Genomic DNA, 23,200 nt, shown 5'->3' on the forward strand with positions numbered 1-23,200 from the left:
CGCCCACGGCAGAGCCGCTGGGCTCCTCCCTGCAGAGGCAGGTTCTGGCAACTCAGAGCTGGAGTCCGCTGCGAGGCCCGTTTCAGACCCCTGGCCCCTGCCACCCGGTAGCTTCCGACTGAAACCTCAGGGTCTGTCTTCCCCACAACGTGTGGAGGTCCACGTGTCCGCACCAGGCTGGGATCCGGGAAGGCTGAGGGAGCACCAGAGGCCCAGTAGGCGCTAGGGTCCTCTCTCCCACCATCTAGGGCACCCCTCCCTGAGTCCTCTCTGCTGGGGAGGAGCTGGCAGCATTTGTCTCAGACCCAGTACACGTTCTTGGACTGTGATATGGTGACCGCACGTCCCGCCAAAGGACGCCCGAGACCTTAGCGCTCTCGTCTGCGCAGAGTCCCCGGAACCCATCCCACTTCCCCGCTGGGCTTGTGAGGCTCTGGAGCGTGGGCTGGATGCGGAGGCCTGGGACCCCCCCCAGCTCTGCGAGGCCCCCGGAGCCTCTGGAGGCTGGTCTGCAGTGAGCTGCGCTTGACCAAGCCAAGCTCTGGTGGCCGCTGTGGCCACTCCCCTCGGCTTCCCCTGCCCTGCCCCTGCCCCAGATCTCCTCAGTGTCTGCCAGCAGGCAACACCCAGCTCGGGAGCAGATGCCATCGCAGGCTCAGCCCTGCCCTGCGTGGCTGCACACGCAGGTGTGTGTGCGGTTCTTGGCCCTACACCTGGATGTGTCTTGGAGCACTCAGCCTGCTGTCTCAGCCCACTGCCCACCTTCCAGGAAAGCTCTGCACTTCGAGCCATGGTTGGGATGGCTGCCTGGGGACCTCCGCGGCCACACCCCAGTGGCACCCTCAGAGACCTGCTCTAAAGCAGGACACCTAGCTTGACATGGCTTAGGAGAGCCCGGGGGGTACCATGAAGTGGCTCTTCTGGGATGTGGCAGACAAGACTCTAGAATGGCTCTGTGACCCGTCTCCTGGTGTTCACACCCTTGTGTGGCCTCACCTTGAGTATGTGCAGGACCTGTGCCTTGTGACCAACAGAACATACGGTGGCCATGGAGTGTCACTCCCGTGACCCTGTGACAATCAAGTGGAATACTTTCTTGGTAGAAGTCTGTCCCTTGCTGCATTAATGAAGCAAGCTGCCAGACAGTGACCCATCCTATGGAAAGGCCTGCGCAGCCTCCAGCCAGGAAGAGACAGATTGCTGTCATCCAGGCCACAAGGACTCGAGCGTGACCAGTAGCCACACCAGCTCCAGGAACGGCCCCTTCCCCAGTCAGGCTTGGAGGGAAGCCCCCAGTCCTGGATGACACCTTGATAGCAGCCCTGTGAGACCCTGAGCAGAGAGTCCAGCCATGCCATGCCTGGGCTCTTGTGTCTAAAAACTGGGGGAGTCATAAATGCATGCTCTTTTAGGCCACTGTTGAGTGGTGATATCCTTATGCACACAAGGGAACCAAGGCCACCCAGGCACCCTGGGTCCTTCGCTGCTCAGCTGCTCCCCTCATGGTGTGACAGCTGCCTCTCTGGCCTCCAGCTCTAAGGTCCCACTGTCCCAGGCTTTGACCCCATGGTCAGAGAGGGACAAAAACCCCATGGAGCCCGGCAGACTCCCACCGCAGTGCTCCTGGGCTGTACTCACCAAGTCTGCACACACTACTTAGGGTGGAGAGAAGCAGAAGCCCTAAGCTGGAGAGGGCAACTGCCTTGCTCAGCTGTGGGACGAGAGTCCTCTGAAGTTCCTTTCCCACTGCCCTACCCAGAGCACCCAGGGCCCTTTGTCAGTTCACTTTCTAGAGTCTTCTATGTCCTCTAAGTTGGGTGACCCCCCCCAGCCAGCACAAGGAGGTACACACATGCCCACGCTGGCACAGGGGGAGGCCCGGCCTATTCCCACAGGTTATGCTCTGTGCGCCACAGCTACTGCCTCTCTGGACCCCTCAGGACAACAGAGAGAGTGTCAGTCGCCCTCTGGGCTCAGGGTCCGCCAACATGGCTCACAGCCTGGCTCTGGCTCCGAAACCCACAGCCACAAGAGCAGCCACCTCCCCAATAAGCACTTGTTGCCAGGAGTCCGCCTGGACCAGGAGGGGAGCTGGAGCCAGGTTCCAGTTGCCCTCTAGGAATGCTGAGGCCCACAGGCCTAGCAGAGGGATCTGAGGGCAGCTGGGAGGAGATCTAACCACAGAGAGGTTATGGGAACCACCCCCCTCCCCCGCTACCCACCTGATTCCCACATGGACTTGCTTCCTGTGGGCAGCCCAGAATGAGGGCCCTGGTGAGGAAAGAAGTTTCCAAGGGTGGCCCCTCACCACAGCCTAGGACGGCTCTCTGTGCTGCCCTCTGTACTCTGCCCCCATCTTCACACTGCCTCCAGCTGACTGGATGAGGGTCCTATGGTTGTCCCCGCCCCTGCAAGCTCAGCCCTGTCTCCTTCCTTGTTGTTCCCCTTATAGCCTCTGGCTCAGAGGAAGTTCTAGATGAGTGGATGATGCATGGACAACCACTCTCTTGTCCCTGCTGTTTTCTAGGGCCATGTGGGAGAGACAGGGAGTGCACCAGAGGCCTGGGAGTTTCAACAGAGACAAAAGACCTCGCAGTCCCCACCATGGGAGGCACAGTGCCTTTATTGCAGGTCCAGGGAACACACAAGCCAGCTCTTCTGCATTTGGGCACAGCGTGTACACCAAGGGGCTTGGAGGCCACAGCGTGAGACCATGCCTGCTGGAGATGCCCTGGTGGACACCAGTGGGCCAGTGGACACAGAGAGATGTCTAGTGACAACTCAAGGTCATCTTTACCTCTGCTGGCATGCCCCGCCCATCAGCCACTGGCAGTCCTCTCTTCCTAGCATGCGTGCATGTCCCACAAAGCGTTACCAAGCTCCGCTAGTGATCCAGTCAGCAAGGAGGAAGCTCTAGGTGGGCAGGAAGCAGGGTTTTCTGTAAAACACCCCACTCTGCCCGAGACGGGAAAACTACATTTGCCAGGAAGCAGCAGCAGCAGGATAGATGTGACACCAAAAGCTACTTCTATATCCACAGCCTTCACAACCCTTTCCTCAAAGAGACAGTCATGTTCTCGTGGCCTTGTGGGCAGGTCTTTTGAAATCTGCCCGATGAAGACCAGCCCCTCCCAGCAGCGCCTTCAAGTGCCATGGGAATCACAGCATCCTATGGAAAGTCAGGGTGTCTTCTGGGCTCTGAAAGCTTTGAAGGAGCCAGGCAGAGTTTTGGTTCAATTTTAGGAAGGCTGTGTGAGGGTGACACAGCCGTCCTGTCTATTTCTGCTTTGTTCCTCGTTCTGGAAAGCCAGGTAGATGCCATGTGCTGTGGGGAGAAAGTGTTCTCACACGGGTGCGGCCTCTGCTTTTCGGCGTGTCTCCACGTCTGTCTTCCAATGACAAGTCTCCACTTGGCCTTCATAGGTCATGGTTTGGGTGCAGATTTGTCACCAACCTTTCTATCCTGCTCCAGCAGGATTAACTCTGTTCTTGCCACAGAAGTCACCATCCCTCTGGAGCCTGGCCCGGCGTTTGAAGCCCCTCCCAGCTCACCTTCCTCCTTCTCTTCCGGAGAGAAGCTGTCTCGGGCATCAAAAAAGGTGACTGTTTCTTCCTGGAGCTTCTCTGCCGAGTCAGCCTCGTCTTCTGTGCTTCTGCCCTTCTTGGAGGGAGAAGAGAACCCTAATTTGGGAAATCGGAACCAGCCTGCCTTCTCCTGCTTTCTGGGCAGTTCTGCCTCTGGACGTGCCTCAGGCTGAGTCTGCACAGGAGCAGACCTCGGGACCTCATCTTTGGAATCAACGCTTGTTTCAACAGAAGAAGAAAACCCAATATTTGGAAACCAAAACCAGAGGCTAGAAGGCTTTTTGCTTCCCGGTCTCTCTCTTGGAGTGCTGTCTGCTTCGGTCAGTGATGAAGCCGCCTCTTGGCTGCCATCAGGGAAAAACTCAAGGATTTCTGCCGGTTCCTCATCTGAACAGCTGTCTGCTAGCTGGCTGCCAGAGTGAACTTCACACGGGAGTGCTTGTGGCCCTGGCACGTGATCACCAGGAGAGATTATCTCAAATGGTTCTCCGGCATCAGGCTGGGGGTCTCTGGAAATGGAGTCTCCTCCTAGGGTAGCCTGTGTGGGAGTCTCTTCCAAGTCCTCCCAAGTCCGAGCATGCTGAGCCACTGCACACACTCCAACCTGTGTGGGGGGCTCTGGGATCTTCACCTTCAGCAAGGAAAATCCATAAGCGGGTGTCTGAATCTCAGACACCGGGATCTCTGATTCCCGCACAATCTGGGTGGAGAAAGGCTCGGGTGACGGGACATCCACAAACTCCGATGTCACCCTGCTGTGGATGGTGACCTCATGGCTCTTGACCTGGGCACTCTGAATGTGTACTCTGACCTTTGAAATGGGCGATGCTTCCAAGGAGAGGTCGAGGTCCAGGGGCTGCTCCTCGGGGGCCCCAGTGCCTGCCTTCAAGAGGCTGGCTCCCCAGAGCCCGGGACTTTCCCTACACAGGGCTGCATCAACACCAGCCTCTAGACACTGCACTTCCCGCACAGTAGGAATGAACACATCGGCCTCTGAGCTGGGGGCAGGGAAGGAAAACCTGGGGACCCGCAATTTGGGGAATCTGACAGTGAGCACAGAATCTTCCCAGACTTGATTCATGTTAACCACAGATATCACGGACGGGACATCTGTGCTCGATGCCTTCAGTTTAAGAGGACCTTCGGGCTCTGTTTTCTCCTCCAACCTGGCAATGTCAAATGCTCCTGGTATGGGAATAGAAGTCCCACCTGCTGCCCCCAGAGGAGCCTGGGTCTCTGAAGTTCTCACACCAGACATCTGATCAGGGAGGGGGCCTTCGGCCCGATGGACCCTGGCCTCAGAAGGGGAAGGCTCAGCTTCGGGCATCCTGGCGGTGGAGAGGCACGTCTTCCAGCCCGTGCTGCCAAGATCATGCCTGCGAACATCTGTGGACAACTTGCTCTCGGAAGCTGTCACACCTGCATCTGCTTCTGGGGGCTGCAGGGACACACTTGACTCCACTTTTGACTCAGGGATGGGGAACCCCTTGACGCCAGCCGCTGCTGCACCCTGTGTTGCTGCACTGTCAGTTAGGGCCTGTGTTGGAGCTGCTTCCTGCTTCCCAGCCCGGCCCTTGTCCCTGGAGGACCGTCTGAGGCTGGGCATGCGGAACTTGGGCATTTTAAACCAGCTCTCCTGCGAGTCCACGGGCACTTCTCCTGTGATGGCCTCCTGCTCTGGGCCTTCCACAGTGGGGACTTCAGCATCTGGTTTTTGACAGGACGGCTGGACAGGGTCTTCTGTTGTGAGGGCTGTCCCTTCCCCACAGGGCTGGGCTGCTGGGATGTCCCCAACTCGTTTGGGAAGAAGCACATCTGCTTCGGTCAGGCTCACCTCCACCTTGGTCTTGGAGGACCTGTGATCGGGTTTGGCAAAGCCCAAACTGGGAATGTGGACCTGAGGCAGATGCAGGTTCACACCCTCTGCTTCTGGGGTGCCCACTATTACACCATGGTGCTCACTGCCACCATCACCGCTGACCCCTTCCGTGGCTGAAAAGCTACTCCCTACTGTCGTACTAGGAAGCGAAGGGTCCACATCTTCCTGTGGCAGGCCGACCACACCCTTAGGTGCCTTCATCTTGGGAAGGGCGAGTCTGGGCCTGGCAAAACTGGGCTTCCGGACCCGTCCCTTCTCTCCATCCTGCTCAGGAGGCAGGTCCACATGCATTTCCACTGGGGACATGTAAGCCCCAGGCTGGGTGTCCACTGTGTCCATGTCTAATACCACATTGAGGTCTGAGTCCTTCAGGCTGCATTCAGGGTCTCCTTTTGGCTCTGCCTCCTTCTTTGGAGACCATCTAAATGACGGAAGTTTGAACTTTGGCATTTTGAAAGGACTCCCCTTCTCATCGTGTTCAACATTTTCCACTGGGGCTATGCCAGTGGCTGCTGCTGTCCCCAGGGAGCCTGAGTGCTCCTCCATCCCCGGGGACACAGAGAGGCTTGTGGCTGGCAGCTGAGTGCTTGACAAGGATACAATGACTTGCTCAGCCGGAAGGTCCAGCCCCCATCCAGGGCTAAGAGGAGATGGGACCGGGGCACCTTCTGCTGCACGTGAATCTCCATCCGGAATGGTTGCTCTTGGGATGGAAAACCCAAACTTTGGTTTATGGAATTTTGGAAAAGTCACCCGAACAGGAGAGGCAGGAAACAGGGGGCCCACAGGGTCAGGGTGACTATAAGTTTGAGGCACTTGAATGTCCTCTAGAGAGTGAAAGTCAGCAGAGCTCTCGGTGACAGCAAGGCCAATATCAGCCTGAGGTATGGAAGTTTCCAGAATAAGTTCAGAGGCCAAGGCAGCTTTGGGAAGAGTTACCTGGTATTTAGTAAGAGAGACACCCTCATTAAGACTGAGGATGGAAGAGTCCACATGGGAACCAGTGAGGTCAAGCCTGCATGAAGGAAATTCAGCAACGCCAACCTTGGATGCCTGCAAGGATCTTTCCAAGCCCAGCTCAGGCTCTGGCAAAGACTCCAATCCCTGAGATGCTGAGAGGGATCCTAGGGCACTCTGCATGAGACATACACCAGAGACCAGGGCACCTTCAGCTGCATGTGAGTCTCCATCCAGGACTACAGGGTCCTTAGAAGTTTTAGCTGAAGAAAAGGACACTTGGTGCATTTCTAAGTGAGGTTTCTTGAATTTCATTCCTTCTCCAATTTTTTCAATAGAAATACCTGACAAGGTATCAATAACGGGTTGATGACAACCACTTGAAATAACAATATCAGAGTCGATTTCACCAGCAATATGAGTCTTGTCAGAAAATGTAATACTTCCCTCAACATCAGATGAAGTTGATGATTTGCGAGAATGCCACGCAAAGGACGGCATGCTCACTTTAGGCATTTTGAATTTGCTGTCTTTGGTGGAAACGTCCTTCACATTCACAGACAGGTCCCCTTGCAACGTAGCATTGGAGGCCTGGAAATCAAATTGGGATATGCGCCCTTTGAGTCCAGGTCGAGAAGTCTGTGCTGACAGCTCTCCCTCAGGCAGCTGACCCTCCGGGAACTTCACACCCACCTGATCGCCCTTGGCCTCCAGGTCGGCGGACGGGAGCCGGATGCTGAGGTCACCGGTCTTTAGGTCGCCCGGGATGGAGGGCACTGTCACGTCGGCCTCCACCTTGGGGGTGGACACATCCACGTCCACCGAGGCCTCGATGGACTTGCCAGGCGCTGACACTCTGAACGATGGCATCTTGAACTTGGGCATCTTGAACTTGCTGTCCTTGGCAGCCACGTCCCTGTCGCCCAGGGACAGGTCACCCTTCAGTTTGGCTCCCGGGGCCTGGAGGTCCACCTCCACACTGGGCAGAGACACTTCCAGGTCAGGGGCACTCACCTCCCCCTTGGAGCGCTTCAGGTCCAGCATGGGGCCCTTTACATCCACCTGGGGGCCCTTAAAGTCCACTTTGGACATCTTCAAGCTCGGCATCTGCACCTTGGGCAGGTGGCCTTTGAGGCCGGCTCCAGCTGCCTTTGCCGACAGCTCTCCCTCAGGCAGCTGGCCCTCCGGGATTTTCATGCCCACCTGGCCGGCCTTAGCCTCCTGGTCGGCAGATGGGAGCTGGATGCTGAGGTCACCAGTCTTGAGGTCACCCTGGATGGAGGGCACCGTCACGTCGGCCGCCACCTTGGGCGCGGACACATCTACATCCACCGAGGCCTCGATGGACTTGCCTGGCGCCGACAGCCCGAACGACGGCATCTTGAACTTGGGCATCTTGAACTTGCTGTCTTTGGCGGCCACATCCTTGTGGCCCAGGGACAAGTCCGCCTTCAGTTTGGCTCCTGGGGCCTGGGGGTCTACCTCTACGCTGGGCAGAGACACCTCCAAGTCATGGGTGCTCACCTCCTCCTTGGGGCCCTTCAGGTCCAGCATGGGGCCCTTGACATCCACCTCGGGGCCCTTGAGGTCCACTTTGGGCATCTTGAAGCTGGGAATCTCCATCTTGGGCAGGTGGCCTTTGAGTCCAGCTCCAGCCGCCTGTACCAACAACTCTCTCTCAGGCAGCTGGCCCTCCGGGAGTTTCACACCCACCTGGGCAGCCTTGACCTCCAGGTTGGCGGACGGGAGCTGGATGCTGAGGTCACCTTGGATGGAGGGCACCATCACGTCGGCCTCCACCTTGGGTGTAGACATGTCCACATCCACCGAGGGCTCGAAGGACTTGCCTGGCGCCGACACCCCGAATGATGGCATCTTGAACTTGGGCATCTTGAACTTGCTTTCCTTGGTGGTCACATCCTTGTCGCCCAGGGACAGGTCTCCCTCCAGCTTGGCTCCTGGGGAATGGAGATCCACCTCCACGCTAGGCAGAGACACCTCCAGGTCACGGGCGCTCACGTCCCCCTTGGGGCCCTTCATGTCTAGCTTGGGGCCCTTGACATCCACCTGGGGGCCCTTGAGGTCCACTTTGGGTATCTTGAAGCTGGGAATCTGCACCTTGGGAAGGTGGCCTTTGAGGCCGGCTCCTGCTGCCTGTGCCAACACCTCTCCCTCGGGCAGCTGGCCCTCCGGGGGCTTCACGCCCACCTGGCTAGCCATGGCCTCCAAGTCGGCAGACGGGAGCTGGATGCTGATATCACCAGTTTTGACGTCGCCCTGGATGGAGGGCACTGTCAAGTCGGCCTTTACCTTAGGCGCGGACACGTCCACATCCACCAAGGCCTTGATGGACTTGACTGGCGCCGACACCCCGAACGACGGCATCTTGAACTTGGTCATCTTGAACTTGCTGTCTCTGGTGGCCACATCCTTGTCACCCAGGGACAGATCCCCCTCCAGTTGGGCTCCTGGGGCCTGGAGGTCCACCTCCACACTGGGCAGAGACACCTCCAGGTCAGGGCCACTCACCTCCCCCTTGGGGCCCTTGAAGTCCAGCTTTGGGCCCTTGATGTCCACCTGGGGGCCCTTGAGGTCCACTTTGGGCATCTTGAAGCTGGGCATCTGCACCTTGGGCAGGTGACCTTTGAGTCCAGCTCCAGCCGCCTGTGCCGATAGCTCTCCCTCGGGCAGCTGGCCCTCTGGGAGCTTCACTCCCACCTGACTGGCCTCGGCCTCCAGAACAGCGGACGGGAGCTGGATGCTGAGGTCACCGGTCTTAAGGTCGCCCTGGATGGAGGGCACCATCACGTCGGTTGCCATCTTGGGCCCAGACATGTCCACGTCCACGAAGGCCTCGATGGACTTGCCTGGCGCCGACTCCCCGAACGATGGCATCTTGAACTTGGGCATCTTGAACTTGCTGTCTTTGGAAGCCATGTCCTTGTCGCTCACAGACAGGTCTGCCTCCAGCTTGACTCCCGAGGCCTGGAGGTCCACCTCCATGCTGGGCAGAGACACCTCCAGGTCACGGACGATCACTCCATCCTTGGGGCCCTTCATGTCTAGCTTGGGTCCCTTAACATCCACCTGGGGACCCTTGAGGTCCACTTTGGGCATCTTGAAGCTGGGCATCTGCACTTTGGGCAGGTGTCCTTTGAGACCGGCTCCTGCCACCTGTGCCGACACCTCTCCCTCGGGCAGATGGCCCTCTGGGAGCTGCACGCCCACCTGGCCAGCCTTGGCCTCCAGGTCAGCAGACGGGAGCTGGATGCTGTGGTCACCGGTCTTGAGGTCGCCCTGGATGGAGGGCACCGTCACATTGGCCTCCACCTTGGGCATGGACATGTCCACGTCCTCCAAGGCCTTGATGGACTTGCCTGGCGCTGACACCCCAAATGACGGCATCTTAAACTTGGGCATCTTGAACTTGCTGTCTTTGGAAGCCATATCCTTGTCGCCCAGGGACAGGTCCGCCTCCAGCTTAGCTCTTGGGGCCTGGAGGTCCACCTCCACGCTGGGCAGAGATACCTCCAGGTCACAGGCGCTCATTTCCCCCTTGGGGCCCTTCATGTCTAGCTTGGGGCCCTTGACATCCACCTGGGGGCCCTTGAGGTCCACTTTGGGCATCTTGAAGCTGGGAATCTGCACCTTGGGAAGGTGGCCTTTGAGGCCGGCTCCTGCCGCCTGTGCCGACACATCTCCCTCGGGCAGCTGGCCCTCCGGGGTCTTCACGCCCACCTGGCCGGCCATGGCCTCCAAGTCGGCAGACGGGAGCTGGATGCTGAAATCACCTGTTTTGATATCGCCCTGGATGGAGGGCACCGTCAAGTCAGCCTTTACCTTGGGGGCAGACACATCCACGTCCACTGAGGCCTCAATGGACTTGCCTGGCGCCAACACCCCAAACGACGGCATCTTGAACTTGGGCATCTTGAACTTGCTGTCTCTGGTGGCCACGTCCTTGTCACCCAGGGAAAGGTCCCCTTCCAGCTGGGCTCCTGGGTCCTGGAGGTCTACCTCCATGCTGGGCGGAGACACCTCCAAGTCAGGGGTGCTCACCTCCCCCTTGGGGCCCTTCAAGTTCAGCTTGGGGCCCTTGATGTCCACCTGGGGTCCCTTGAGGTCCACTTTGGGCATCTTGAAGCTGGGCATCTGCACCTTGGGCAGGTGTCCTTTGAGACTGGACCCAGCTGCTTTTGCCAACAGCACTCCCTCAGGCAGCTGGCCCTCCGGGAGCTTTATGCCCTCCTGGCCGGTCTTGGCCTCCAGGTTGGTGGACGGGAGCTGGATACTGAAATCAGCAGTCTTGACGTCGCCCTGGATGGAGGGCACCATCAAGTCAGCCTTTAGCTTGGGCATGGACACGTCCACGTCCACCGAGGCCTCGATTGTCTTGCCTGGCGCTGGCACCCCAAACGACGGCATCTTGAACTTAGGCATCTTGAACTTGCTGTCTTTGGCTGCCACGTCCTGGTCTCCCAGGGACAGGTCCCCCTCCAGGTGGGCTCCTGGGGCCTGGAGGTCCACCTCCACTCTGGGCAGAGACACCTCCAGCTCTGGGGCGCTCACCTCCCCCTTGGAGCCCTTCAAGTCCAGCTTGGGGCCCTTGACATCAGCCTGGGGGCCCTTAAGGTCCACTTTGGGCATCTTGAAGCTGGGCATCTGCATCTTGGGCAAGTGGCCTTTGAATCCGGCTCCAGCCGCCTGTGCTGACGGCTCTCCCTCAGGCAGCTGGCCCTCTGGGAGCTTCACACCCACCTGGCCGGCCTTGGCCTCCAGGTCGGTGGACGGGAGCTGGATGCTGAGGTCACCGGTCTTGAGGTCGCCCTGGACGGAGGGCATCATCACATCGGCCTCCACCTTGGGCATGGACACGTCCACCGAGGCCTCAATTGTCTTGCCTGGCGCCAACACCCCAAACGACGGCATCTTGAACTTGGGCATCTTGAACTTGCTGTCTTTGGCAGTCACGTTCTGGTCTCCCAGGGACAGGTCCCCTTCCAGCTGGGCTCTTGGGGTCTGGAGGTCTACCTCCACGCTGGGCAGAGACACCTCCAGGTCAGGGGCACTCACCTTGCCCTTGGGGCCCTTCAAGTCCAGCTTGGGACCTTTGATGTCCACCTGGGGGCCCTTGAGGTCCACTTTGGGCATCTTGAAGCTGGGCATCTGCACCTTGGGCGGGTGTCCTTTGAGACTGGACCCAGCTGCCTTTGCCGACAGCTCTCCCTCAGGCAGCTGGCCCTCTTGAAGCTTCACGCCCACCTGGCCAGCCTTACCCTCCAGGTCGGCAGACAAGAGCTGAATGCTGAAGTCACCGGTCTTGTGGTCGCCCTGGATGGAGGGCACCGTCACGTCGGCCTCCACCTTGGGCATGGACACATCCACGTCCACCGAGGCCTCAAAGGACTTGCCTGGTGCCGACACCCCGAACGATGGCATCTTGAACTTGGGCATCTTGAACTTACTGTCCTTGACGGCCACGTCCCTGTCGCCCAGGGACAGGTCTCCCTCTAACTTGGTTCCCGGGTCCTGGATGTCCACCTCCACGCTGGCCAGAGACACCTCCAGGTCAGGGACGCTCACTTCTGCCTTGGGGCCCTTCATGTCCAGCGTGTGGCCCTTGACGTCCACCTGGGGGCCCTTGAGGTCCAGTTTGGGCATCTTGAAGCTGGGCATCTGCACCTTGGGCAGGTGTCCTTTGAGGCCGGCTCCTGTCACCTGTGCCGACAGCTCTACCTTGGGCAGCTGGCCCTCCGGGAGCTTCACGCCCACCTGGCCGGTCTTGGGCTCCAGGTCGGTGGATGGGAGCTGGATGCTGAAATCACCAGTCTTGGCATCGCCCTGGATGGAGGGTACTGTCAAGTCGGCCTTTACCTTAGGCGCAGACACGTCCACGTCCAGGGAGGCCTCGATGGACTTGCCTGACTCTGACACCCCAAACGACGGCATCTTGAACTTGGGCATCTTGAACTTGCTGTCTTTGGCAGCCACGTCCTGGTCTCCCAGGGACAGGTCTTCCTCCAGCTGGGTTCCTGGGGCCTGGAAGTCCACCTCCACGTTGGGCAGAGACACCTCCAGGTCAGGGGCGCTCACCTCCCCCTTGGGGTCCTTCACGTCCAGCCTGGGGCCCTTGACGTCCACCTGGGGGCCCTTGACGTCCACTTTGGGCATCTTGAAGCTGGGCATCTGCATCTTGGGCAGGTGGCCTTTGAATCCGGCTCCAGCTACCTGTGCTGACAGCTCTCCCTCAGACAGCTGGCCCTCTGGGAGCTTCACACCCACCAGGCCGGCCTTGGCCTCTAGGTCGGTGGACGGGAGTTGGATGCTGAGGTCACCAGTCTTGAGGTCGCCCTGGACGGAGGGCATCATCACATCGGCCTCCACCTTGGGCATGGACACATCCACGTCCACCGAGGCCTCGATTGTCTTGCCTGGCGCCGACACCCCAAACGACGGCATCTTGAACTTGGGCATCTTGAACTTACTGTCTTTGGCACCCACGTCCTGGTCTCCCAGGGACAGGTCCTCCTCCAGCTGGGCTCCTGGGGCCTGGAGGTCCACCTCCACGCTGGGCAGAGACACCTCCAGGTCAGGGGCGCTCACCTTGCCCTTGGGGCCCTTCACGTCCAGCGTGTGGCCCTTGACGTCCACCTGGGGGCCCTTGAGGTCCACTTTGGGCATCTTGAAGCTGGGCATCTGCATCTTGGGCAGGTGGCCTTTGAATCCGGCTCCAGCTACCTGTGCTGACAGCTCTCCCTCGGACAGCTGGCCCTCTGGGAGCTTCACACCCACCAGGCCGGCCTTGGCCTCTAGGTCGGTGGACGGGAGTTGGATGCTGAGGTCACCGGTCTTGAGGTCGCCCTGGACGGAGGGCATCATCACATTGGCCTCCACCTTGGGCATGGACACGTCCACATCCACTGAGGTCTCCATGGACTTGCCGGGGCCCGACACCCCGATCGACGGCATCTTGAACTTGGGCATCTTGAACTTGCTGTCTTTGGTGGCCACATCCTTGTCTCTCAGGGACAGATCCGCCTCTAGCTTGGCTCCCGGGGCCTGGAGGTCCACCTCCACGTTGGGCAGGGATACCTCCAGGTCATGGGCACTCCCTTCCCCCTTGGGGCCCTTCTTGTCTAGCTTGGGGCCCTTGACATCCACATGGGGGCCCTTGAGGTCCACTTTGGGCATCTTGAAGCTAGGCATTTGCACCTTGGGCAGGTGGCTTTTGAGGCCAGCTCCTGACGTCTGTGCTGACAGCTCTCCCTCAGGCAGCTGGCCTTCCGGGAGCTTCACACCCACCTGGCCAGCCTTCGCCTCCAGGTCGGCAGACGGGAGCTGGATGCTGATGTCTCCAGTCTTCAGGTCGCCATGGATGGAAGGCATCATCACATCGGCCTCCAACTTGGGCATGGACACGTCCACGTCCACTGAAGCCTCGATGGACTTGCCTGGCCCCGACACCCCGAACGACGGCATCTTGAACTTGGGCATCTTGAACTTGCTGTCTTTGGCAGCCAAGTCCTGGTCTCCCAGGGACAGGTCCCCTTCCAGCTGGACTCTTGGGGTCTGGAGGTCCACCTCCACACTGGGCAGAGACACCTCCAGGTCTGGGGCACTCACCTCCCCCTTAGAGCCCTTCAATTCCAGCTTGGGGACCTTGACATCCACCTGTGGGCCCTTGAGGTCCACTTTGGGCATCTTGAAGCTGGGCATCTGCACCTGAGGCAGGTGTCCTTTGAGACCAGCCCCAGCTGCCTTTGCTGACAACTCTCCCTCGGGCAACTGGCCCTCCGAGAGCTTCACGCCAACCTGGCCAGCCTTGGCCTCCAGGTCGGTGGACAGTATCTGGATGCTGAAATCACCAGTCTTGACATCGCTCTGGGTGGAGGGCACCGTCAAGTCAGACTTTACCTTGGGTGGGGACATGTCCACGTCAACCTCCGACACCCCGAACGACGGCATCTTGAACTTGGGCATCTTGAACTTGCTGTCTTTGGCGGCCACGTCCTGGTCTCCCAGGGACAGGTCCCCCTCCAGCTGGGCTCCTGGGGCCTGGCGATCCACCTCCAAACTGGGCAGAGACACCTCCAGGTCAGGGACGCTCACCTCCCCCTTGGGGCCCTTCAGGTCCAGTGTGGGGCCCTTGATGTCCACCTGGGGGCCCTTGAGGTCCACTTTGGGCATCTTGAAACTGGGCATCTGCACCTTGGGCAGGTGGCCTTTGAGGCCAGGTCCTGTCACCTGTGCCGACACCTCTCTCTCGGGCAGCTGGCCCTCCGGGAGCTTCATGCCCACCTGGCCCGCCTTGGCCTCCAGGTCGGCAGATGGAAGCTGAATGCTGAGGTCACCGGTCTTCAGGTCACCATGGATGGAGGGCATCATCATGTCGGCCTCCACCTTGGGCACGGACACGTCAATGTCCACCGAGGCCTCGATGGACTTGCCTGGTCCCGACACCCCGAACGACGGCGTCTTGAACTTGGGCATTTTGAACTTGCTGTCTTTGGCTGCCACGTCCTGGTCTCCCAGGTACAGGTCTCCCTTCGGCAGGGCTCTTGGGGTCTGGAGGTCCACCTCCACGCTGGGCAGAGACACCCCCAGGTCAGGGGTGCTCACCTCCCCCTTGGGGTCCTTCAAGTCCAGCTTGGGGCCCTTGACATCCACCTCAGGGCCCTTGAGGTCCACTTTGGGCATCTTGAAGCTGGGAATCTGCACCTTGGACAGGTGGCCTTTGAGGCCAGCTCCAGCCACCTGTGCCGACAGTTCTCCCTCGGGCAGCTGACCCTCTGGAATCCTAACGCCCACCTGGCCGGCCTTGGCCTCCAGGTCTGCAGATGGGAGCTGCATGCTGAGGTCACCAGTCTTCAGATCACCCTGAATGGAGGGCACTGTCACCTCGGCCATCACCTCTGGCGCGGACATCTCCACATCCACTGAGGCCTCGATGGACTTTTCTGGCGCCGACACCCCAAACGACGGCATCTTGAACTTGGGCATCTTGAACTTGCTGTCTTTGGCGGCCACGTCCTGGTCTCCCAGGGACAGGTCCCCCTCCAGCTGGGCTCCTGGGGCCTGGAGGTCCACCTTCACGCTGGGCAGAGACACCTTCAGGTCAGGGGCGCTCACCTCCCCCTTGGGGCCCTTCAAGTCAAGCTTGGGGCCCTTGACGTCCACCTGGGGACCCTTGAGGTCCACTTTGGGCATCTTGAAGCTGGGCATCTGCACCTTGGGCAGGTGGCCTTTGAGGCCGGCTCCTGTCACCTGTGCCGACACCTCTTCCTTGGGCAGCTGGCCCTCCGGGAGCTTCATGCCCACCTGGCCCGCCTTGGCCTCCAGGTCGGCGGACGGAAGCTGGATGCCGAGGTCACCGGTCTTCAGGTCACCATGGATGGAGGGCATCATCCTGTCGGCCTTCACCTTGGTCATGGACATGTCAACGTCCACCGAGGCCTCGATGGATTTGCCTGGCCCCGATACCCCGAACGATGGCATCTTGAACTTGGGCATCTTGAACTTTCTGTCTTTGGTGGCCACGTCCTGGTCTCCCAGGGACAGGTCCCCTTCCACATGGGCTCCTGGGGCCTGGAGGTTCACCTCCATGCTGGGCAGAGACAACTCCAGGTCAGGGGCGCTCACCTCCCCCTTGGGGCCCTTGAAGTCCAGCTTGGGGCCCTTGACATCCACCTCGGGGCCCTTGAGGTCCACTTTGGGCATCTTGAAGCTGGGAATCTGCACTTTGGGTAGGTGGCCTTTGAGGCCAGCTCCAGCCACCTGTGCCGACAGTTCTCCCTCGGGCAGCTGACCCTCTGGGATCCTCACGCCCACCTGGCCGGCCTTGGCCTCCAGGTCGGCAGATGGGAGCTGCATGCTGAGGTCACCGGTCTCCAGGTCACCCTGAATGGAGGGCACCGTCACCTCGGCCATCACCTTGGGTGCAGACATGTCCACGTCCACTGAGGCCTCGATGGACTTGTCTGGCACCAACACCCCGAACGACGGCATCTTGAACTTGGGCATCTTGAACTTACTGTCTTTGGTGGCCAGGTCCTGGTCTCCCAGGGACAGGTCCCCCTCCAGCTGGGCTCCTGGGGCCTGGAGGTCCACCTTCACGCTGGGCAGAGACACCTCCAGGTCAGGGGTGCTCACCTCCCCCTTGGGGCCCTTGAAGTCCAGCTTGGGGCCCTTGACGTCCACCTGGGGGCCCTTGAGGTCCACTTTGGGCATCTTGAAGCTGGGAATCTGCACTTTGGGCAGGTGGCCTTTGAGGCCAGCTCCAGCTGCCTGTGCCGACAGTTCTCCCTCGGGCACCTGGCCCTCTGGGATTTTCGCGCCCACCTGGCCGGCCTTGGCATCCAGGTCGGCGGATGGGAGCTGCATGCTGAGGTCACCGGTCTTCAGGTCACCCTGGATGGAGGGCACCATCACCTTGGCCATCACCTTGGGCGCGGACACATCCACGTCCACTGAGGCCTCGATGGACTTGTCTGGCGCCGACACCCCGAACGACGGCATCTTGAACTTGGGCATCTTGAACTTTCTGTCTTTGGTGGCCAGGTCCTGGTCTCCCAGGGACAGGTCACCCTCCAGTTGGGCTCCTGGGGCCTGGAGATCCACCTCCATGCTGGGCAGAGACACCTCCAGGTCAGGGGCGCTCACATCCCCCTTGGGGCCCTTCAAGTCCAACTTGAGGCCCTTGACGTCCACCTGGGGGCCCTTGAGGTCCACTTTGGGCATCTTGAAGCTGGGCATCTGCACTTTGGGCAGGTGGCCTTTGAGGCCAGCTCCAGGTGCCTGTACCGATAGTTCTCTCTTGGGCAGCTGGCTCTCCTGGAGCATCACACCCACCTGGCCGGCCATGGCCTCCAGGTCGGCGGATGGGAGCTGGGTGCTGAGGTCACCAGTCTTGAGGTCGCCCTGGATGGAGGGCATCATCACGTCAGCCTCCACCTTGTGCACAGACATGTCCACGTCCACCGAGGCCTCGATGGACTTGCCTGGCCCCGACAACCCAAACGACGGCATCTTGAACTTGGGCATCTTGAACTTGCTGTCTTTGGCGGCCACGTCCTTTTCGCCCAGGGACAGGTCCGCCTCCAGTTTGGCTCCCGGGGCCTGGAGGTCCACCTCCACACTGGGCAGAGACAACTCCAAGTCAGGTGCGCTCACCTCCCCCTTGGGGCCCGTCTGGTCCAGCCTGGGGCCCTTGACATCCACCTGGGTGCCCTTGAGGTCCACTTTGGGCATCTTGAAGCTGGGCATCTGCACCTTGGGCAGGTGGCCTTTGAGGCCGGCTCCTGACGTCTGTGCTGACAGCTCTCCCTCGGGCAGCTGGCCCTCCGGGAGTTTCACGCCCACCTGGCCAGCCTTGGCCTCCAGGTTGCTGGACGGGAGCTGGATGTTGAAATCACCAGTCTTGACATCACCCTGGATGGAGGGTACCATCAAGTCGGCCTTTACCTTGGGCATGGACACGTCCACGTTCACGTCCACCAAGGCCTCGATGGACTTGCCTGGCGCCGACATCCCGAACGACGGCATCTTGAACTTGGGCATCTTGAACTTGCTGTCTTTGGCAGCCATGTCCTGGTCTCCCAGTGACAGGTCCCCCTCCAGCTGGGCTCCTGGGGCCTGGAGGTCCACCTTCATGCTGGGCAGAGACACCTCCAGGTCAGGGGTGCTCACCTCCCCCTTGGGGCTCTTCAAGTCCAGCTTGGGGCCCTTGACGTCAACCTGCGGGCCTTTGAGGTCCACTTTGGGCATCTTGAAGCTGGGCATCTGCACTTTGGGCAGGTGGCCTTTGAGGCCAGCTCCAGCTGCCTGTGCCGACAGTTCTCCCTCGGGCAGCTGTCCCTCTGGGAGCTTCACACCCACCTGGCTGGCCTTTGCCTCCAGGTTGGCGGACGGGAGCTGGATGCTGAGGTCACCGGTCTTGAGGTCTCCCTTGATGGAGGGCATCGTCACGTCGGCCTCCACCTTGGGCACAGACATATCCACGTCCACCGAGGTCTCGGACTTGCCTGGCGCCCACACCCCAAACGATGGCATCTTGAACTTGGGCATCTTGAACTTGCCATCTTTGGCGGCCACGTCCTTGTCGCCCAGGGACAGGTCTGCCTCCAGCTTGGCTCCCGGGGCCTGTAGGTCCACCTCCACACTGGACAGAGACATCTCCAGGTCAGGGATGCTCACTTCCCCCTTGGGGCCCTTCAGGTCCAGCTTGGGGCCCTTGACGTCCACCTGGGGGCCCTTGAGGTCCACTTTGGGCATCTTGAAGCTGGGCATCTGCACCTTGGGCAGGTGGCCTTTGAGGCCGGCTCCTGTCACCTGTGCCGACACTTCTCCCTCGGGCAGCTGGCCCTCCGCGAGCTTCACGCTCACCTGGTCAGCCTTGGCCTCCAGGTCGGCGGATGGGAGCTGGATGCTGAGGTCACCGGTCTTGAGGTCTCCCTGGATGGAGGGCACCGTCCCGTCGACTGCCACGTTGGGCGCGGCCATGTCCACATCCACCGAGGCCTCGATGGACTTGCCTGGCGCTGACACCCCGAATGATGGCATCTTGAACTTGGGCATCTTGAACTTGCTGTCCTTCTGGCCCACCATCTTTTCTTTGAGGTTGTATTCTCTTCTTTCCTTGTCTCTGTCATCTGTCCCTTCTGTCATTTTAAATGTCGTTTCCAATTCCTCCGCATAGCTTTTGTCTCTGGATACATGTCTTGTGCTTGTCAGTGTTCTGTCACTGGTTGTAACCGTGGCCTTTTTTTCTTTTTCCCGCTGTGTCTCATCAATTGGCTTGTCTTTCTCTATCTTTGCCTCCCTACTGGGTGACCATCCAAATGTGGGCATTTTGAACTTTGGCATTTTTATCCTGGCTTCTGCTCCTTCTTTGTTCTCGTCCTCTTCCCCCTCAGTTCCTCTGCTCTTCTCATCTCGCTCCCTCTCTCTTTCTTTGTCCTTCTGTTCTTGAACATGCATGGTATGAACTCTGACTCGATGGCTTTTTGCCCTGCTTGCTTCCTCATCCTCAGAGCCAGCGCCCTCTCTATGGGATGGGACCTGTGTGTCCCCTACCTGCAGCGCTGCTCTACCTCTTTCTGTTTCCAGCGCTTCTTCTGTGGAAAATGCAAACTTGGGTGTTTTAAATTCATGTATCCGGACCCGGATTTCTGGCGTGTGCACCTCAGCTCTCCTTGGGGCCGTGTCTTGCAGGGACAGCCTGGCAATTCCCACCTCCAGGTTCTGCAGCACCCCCTCCTCGCCCTCCTGGCTCACTGCGACAGCTGGAGGTGGCCAGGGTTTCTGGGCTGCAGCCTCTGTGGGGGCCTTCTTATCCTTGGCCTTCCTCTGGCGTCTGGCTGCCTTTCCAGCTTTTGCTCCAGGGGCGCCCTCATCAGGGCCGAGGCCACCCTGCACCGCAGGCCTCTGCACGCCCTGAGCAGGTAACACCTCTGGCTCCTGTGCTGCCCTGTCCTCTTCTCTGCCATGTGTGGTGTCCCCAGTGTCCTCGAGGGTGTCCTCCCAAGGCCCCAACTCCTCCGGAACTGCAGCATGGCCCAGCGTACTTGCAAGCCCTCTGCCATGTCGCCCCAGCACAGAAGGGCCTTGCCCGGAGCCCGTCCTGAATCGCAGGTTCAGGAACTTTCTCCTCTGGCCTGTTCCTGACCTCTGTTCCTGCTGCTCTGCCATGAGCTGGGCCTCTGTATCTGTGCTTGTGGGGGACACATCCGGCCCGTCCCCACGCTCGTAGGCTTCTGAAGAGCTGTGTGACCGCCGGGGTGCCCGCCTGCCTGTTATTCCTTGGAATTTGGGCCAGGACAGCCGCTCCCTCTGGGCCTGCCGGCCTCTCCCCACCCTGGGCTTGGAGAGGAGTCTCTCCTCATCCCCATCTCTGTCCAGGGTCTTCGTAGGGGACTCTCTGCACTTGTCAGTGTCATCCTTGTCCTGAAACACAGGGAGAGGGAGCAAGTTGGTATCAGTACAAGAAGCCTGAGACCCTTGGCTCAGACAGATGGGGTCAGGGGGTGGCTCCCAGCCTTCGCCAGGGACTGTCAGGCTGGCTTGGCAGCCTCACCTGCTCGTCCTCGCCTTTTGGGCCATGCTGGGCCCTGATGGATGCCCAGTCGTCCTCCTCCTGGGTGGGGCGTCTCCGTTTGATTTTGAACTGAACCTTGTATGGCTCTGAGTACTGCAAGATTTTGAGAGCATCTTCATATTTAATGTTGTCAAAGAACACAGTTGCGCTGAGCAGCTGATCCCCTAGAGCAAAAAAGAGCAGCCCGGCCTCAGCGCCTTGGCACGTGAAGGAATGGGGCTCCTGCTGATGAGGCCTGCCCACCCCCCGCACTGAGGACCTTGGCAAGGAGTAGGTGGGTAATGGCCCCCACTTCTCCCAAGGGCGGGAGTGGCCCCCAGCCTGGAGGCAACTGGGCAGAGATGGAAGTGTGGTATCCCCCTCCAGGGTCCCTCCAGGTCCCTCCCATCCTAGCGGGATCAATGGGGATCCTGGGACAGCCCAGCCACGGCACCTTCTCTCAAGTTGAAGAACTTGGCAGCTGAGGAGTCCTTCAGCACTTGCTTGACAAAGATCCCCTTCTCTCCACCACCTGTGACACTGTAGCCGCTGGCTCCTGCCTCCACCTCTGTCTTCAGTGTCACCTCTGTTGCCTCCTGCATGGACTAGTGCAGAAGCACATTGGGGCTATGGTGAGCATGGGCCTGTCCTCCATGGGCATCACTGCTGGGGCCTGTGCCTCCCAAGGATAGGGCCCCATGGTCCTGCCCCTCAGTCCAAGCAACACAGCAGGGTGAAGATGTCTGCCCCTCGGCCCTGGTGGCTTGTCCGAGCGTTGGAAGAAGGCTGCTCTGAGCAGCCCCAGGCAGAAGCTGCCTCCAGCTCTCCCCAGGCCTGCCAAGAACTTCATGGCCCTTCTGTGTCACCAAGCCTGGTGCAGCATCAGGGCTGGACAGAACAGCTTCTGTTCTCCAAGCCACCAAAGCTTCCCTCCCTTGCCTCCTTCGTGCATTCTTTACAGACACCCCAGACACCAACTGCACACACAGTACCTAGTGCTCAGGCCAAAGGGAACAGAAATACCCAGAAAACGTAGGACACTGGGAGTAGCCAGCTGGACATCAGGCACAGTGGGACCTGGGGTCTTGGTGTCCCACAGAGCTTTTGAGTGCCCTCAGAGCCTCGCACCTTCCTCAGCCGCGAGGCCTGAGTGCTGCCTGGTCCCTCCACCCCTCACCTGCGTGTGCAACAGACTCCAGCATTACCCACTGTACATATGAGAAGTCTGAGGTCTGCACGTGCATGTGCTTCTGGCCAGGCCATCATGGAGGCAAGGACACATCTGGACCAGACTGCCAACTTCTGAAGCCTCTGCCCCTCCCCAGGCCTGACAAGGGGACAGGATGCCCCTCCCAGAACACTGGGCTCACTGCCAGCCTCCCTGCTCCTGCCTTTCTGGATGTGGCTTCCAACCCTCTGACTGGAGCCCTGGGGAGGGACACACGCCCCCGGCTTCTGCCATACTCACCTCCGGACGGCTCATCCTGAGGAATGTCTGGGAGTCCCCCGAGCCCCGCTTCCACCAGGATCTGCGTCTCCCTGAGGAGCCCTGCCGGTCGGGGATGTCCTGCATCCACAAGCGTTGGGAGTCAGACACTTGTCCTGCCCAGGGACTGTTCAGAGGGCCCAGGACCTCGAGGGTGCAGCCGTATGCAGGGGGTTGAGTTCTGCGGTGCCTCCCACCAGGAGAGGGCAGCTCATAGCCTCCTGTGCCCCAGCAGGGCCCGGCTGGCTGCCCACAGTTCCCCCGGGGACCCCCCACAGCACCTTGTGCAGAGGGGAATACGCAAGAAGTCCAACTCATACAAAAAGAGTCCTTCCATACACATGCCTCCCCTAGTCCCTGCCTGGAGGCTCCAGAGCCTGCCCCGGGACCCTGTCTGCATCAGGCTGGTGCACATGTGCACACACCCTTTGCCAGGGAGTGACCCACACAGGAGCACAAGGTCCACACCCTGCCAGCATGGTGTGACATACAGGTGTCGCCACCTCAACCATGTCCTGGCCACCAAAGGGAGGGACCCTGGGGACGCGGAGGAGTCAGAGGGGACAGCTGAGCAGGCACAGTGGTAGCCTGGTGGGCAGCAAGGCAGGGTGGTGTGGCTGCACAGGCCTGCATGTGAGTCCCCGCACAGTGACACAGGAGGACACCAGTGCCATGGGGGCCCAGCATGCTCACCTGGAGCCTGAAGTCACTGTCCTCAGCCGCACATTCGTAGACAGGTGAGGAACCCTGTGGCCGCGGCCTAATGATCTCATCTGCAGGTCCCTCCGTCACCTGGTGAGAGAGTAGCAAGTCACTTGTGGCCCCTGGGCTGTCCCAGGGCCTGGGAGAGGAGGGGTGGGGCCCGAGGAGGGCGCATGCCCCGTGCAGCACTCACCGAGCGGTCATCTTCAGTCTCTGCATCCAGCTCCTCCGGCTGCAGCTGCCGGCCAGACACTATGGAGAAAGCAACAGTTAGCAGGTGGGCCAGATGGCCAGTCTGAAGGTGGGGGCTGGGGGAGTGGGTGCACCCATGGAGGTGGTGTCCTGCTGTCCTGGGAGCAAATGTGGTGGGGGGAGAGAAGAGTCCCAGCCATGCAGGTTGGGACATCAAGTCAGGGCGCGGCAAATTGAGACTGGATTTAGATTCATGTTGGGACAGATTTTGTACAAGAACGTTACCAAAGGAGCACAAACAATAACCACACCCTGGGGGACCTGAACC

At 59.9% G+C, this 23,200-nt stretch overlaps 1 protein-coding gene across 1 annotated transcript in view; it reads right to left on the minus strand.

The window, feature by feature from the left end:
* AHNAK2 (AHNAK nucleoprotein 2) overlaps positions 1-21,990 on the minus strand; it is a 22,765-nt gene extending 775 nt beyond the window's left edge. Inside the window, exons 1-5 of the mRNA XM_021711068.1 lie at positions 21,961-21,990; positions 20,947-21,097; positions 20,493-20,677; positions 3,440-20,362; positions 344-417 (exon numbers count right to left, since the gene is read on the minus strand). Coding sequence (XP_021566743.1) covers positions 344-417; positions 3,440-20,362; positions 20,493-20,677; positions 20,947-21,097; positions 21,961-21,975 — 17,348 coding nt within the window. The 5' untranslated portion in view covers positions 21,976-21,990. The remainder of the gene's footprint in view (positions 1-343; positions 418-3,439; positions 20,363-20,492; positions 20,678-20,946; positions 21,098-21,960) is intronic.
* Between the last annotated feature and the right edge of the window lie 1,210 nt (positions 21,991-23,200).

This window comes from Carlito syrichta, unplaced genomic scaffold, assembly GCF_000164805.1.
Source record: "Carlito syrichta isolate Samal-C Ts95f unplaced genomic scaffold, Tarsius_syrichta-2.0.1 Scaffold301850, whole genome shotgun sequence".
Lineage (NCBI taxonomy): Eukaryota > Metazoa > Chordata > Mammalia > Primates > Tarsiidae > Carlito > Carlito syrichta.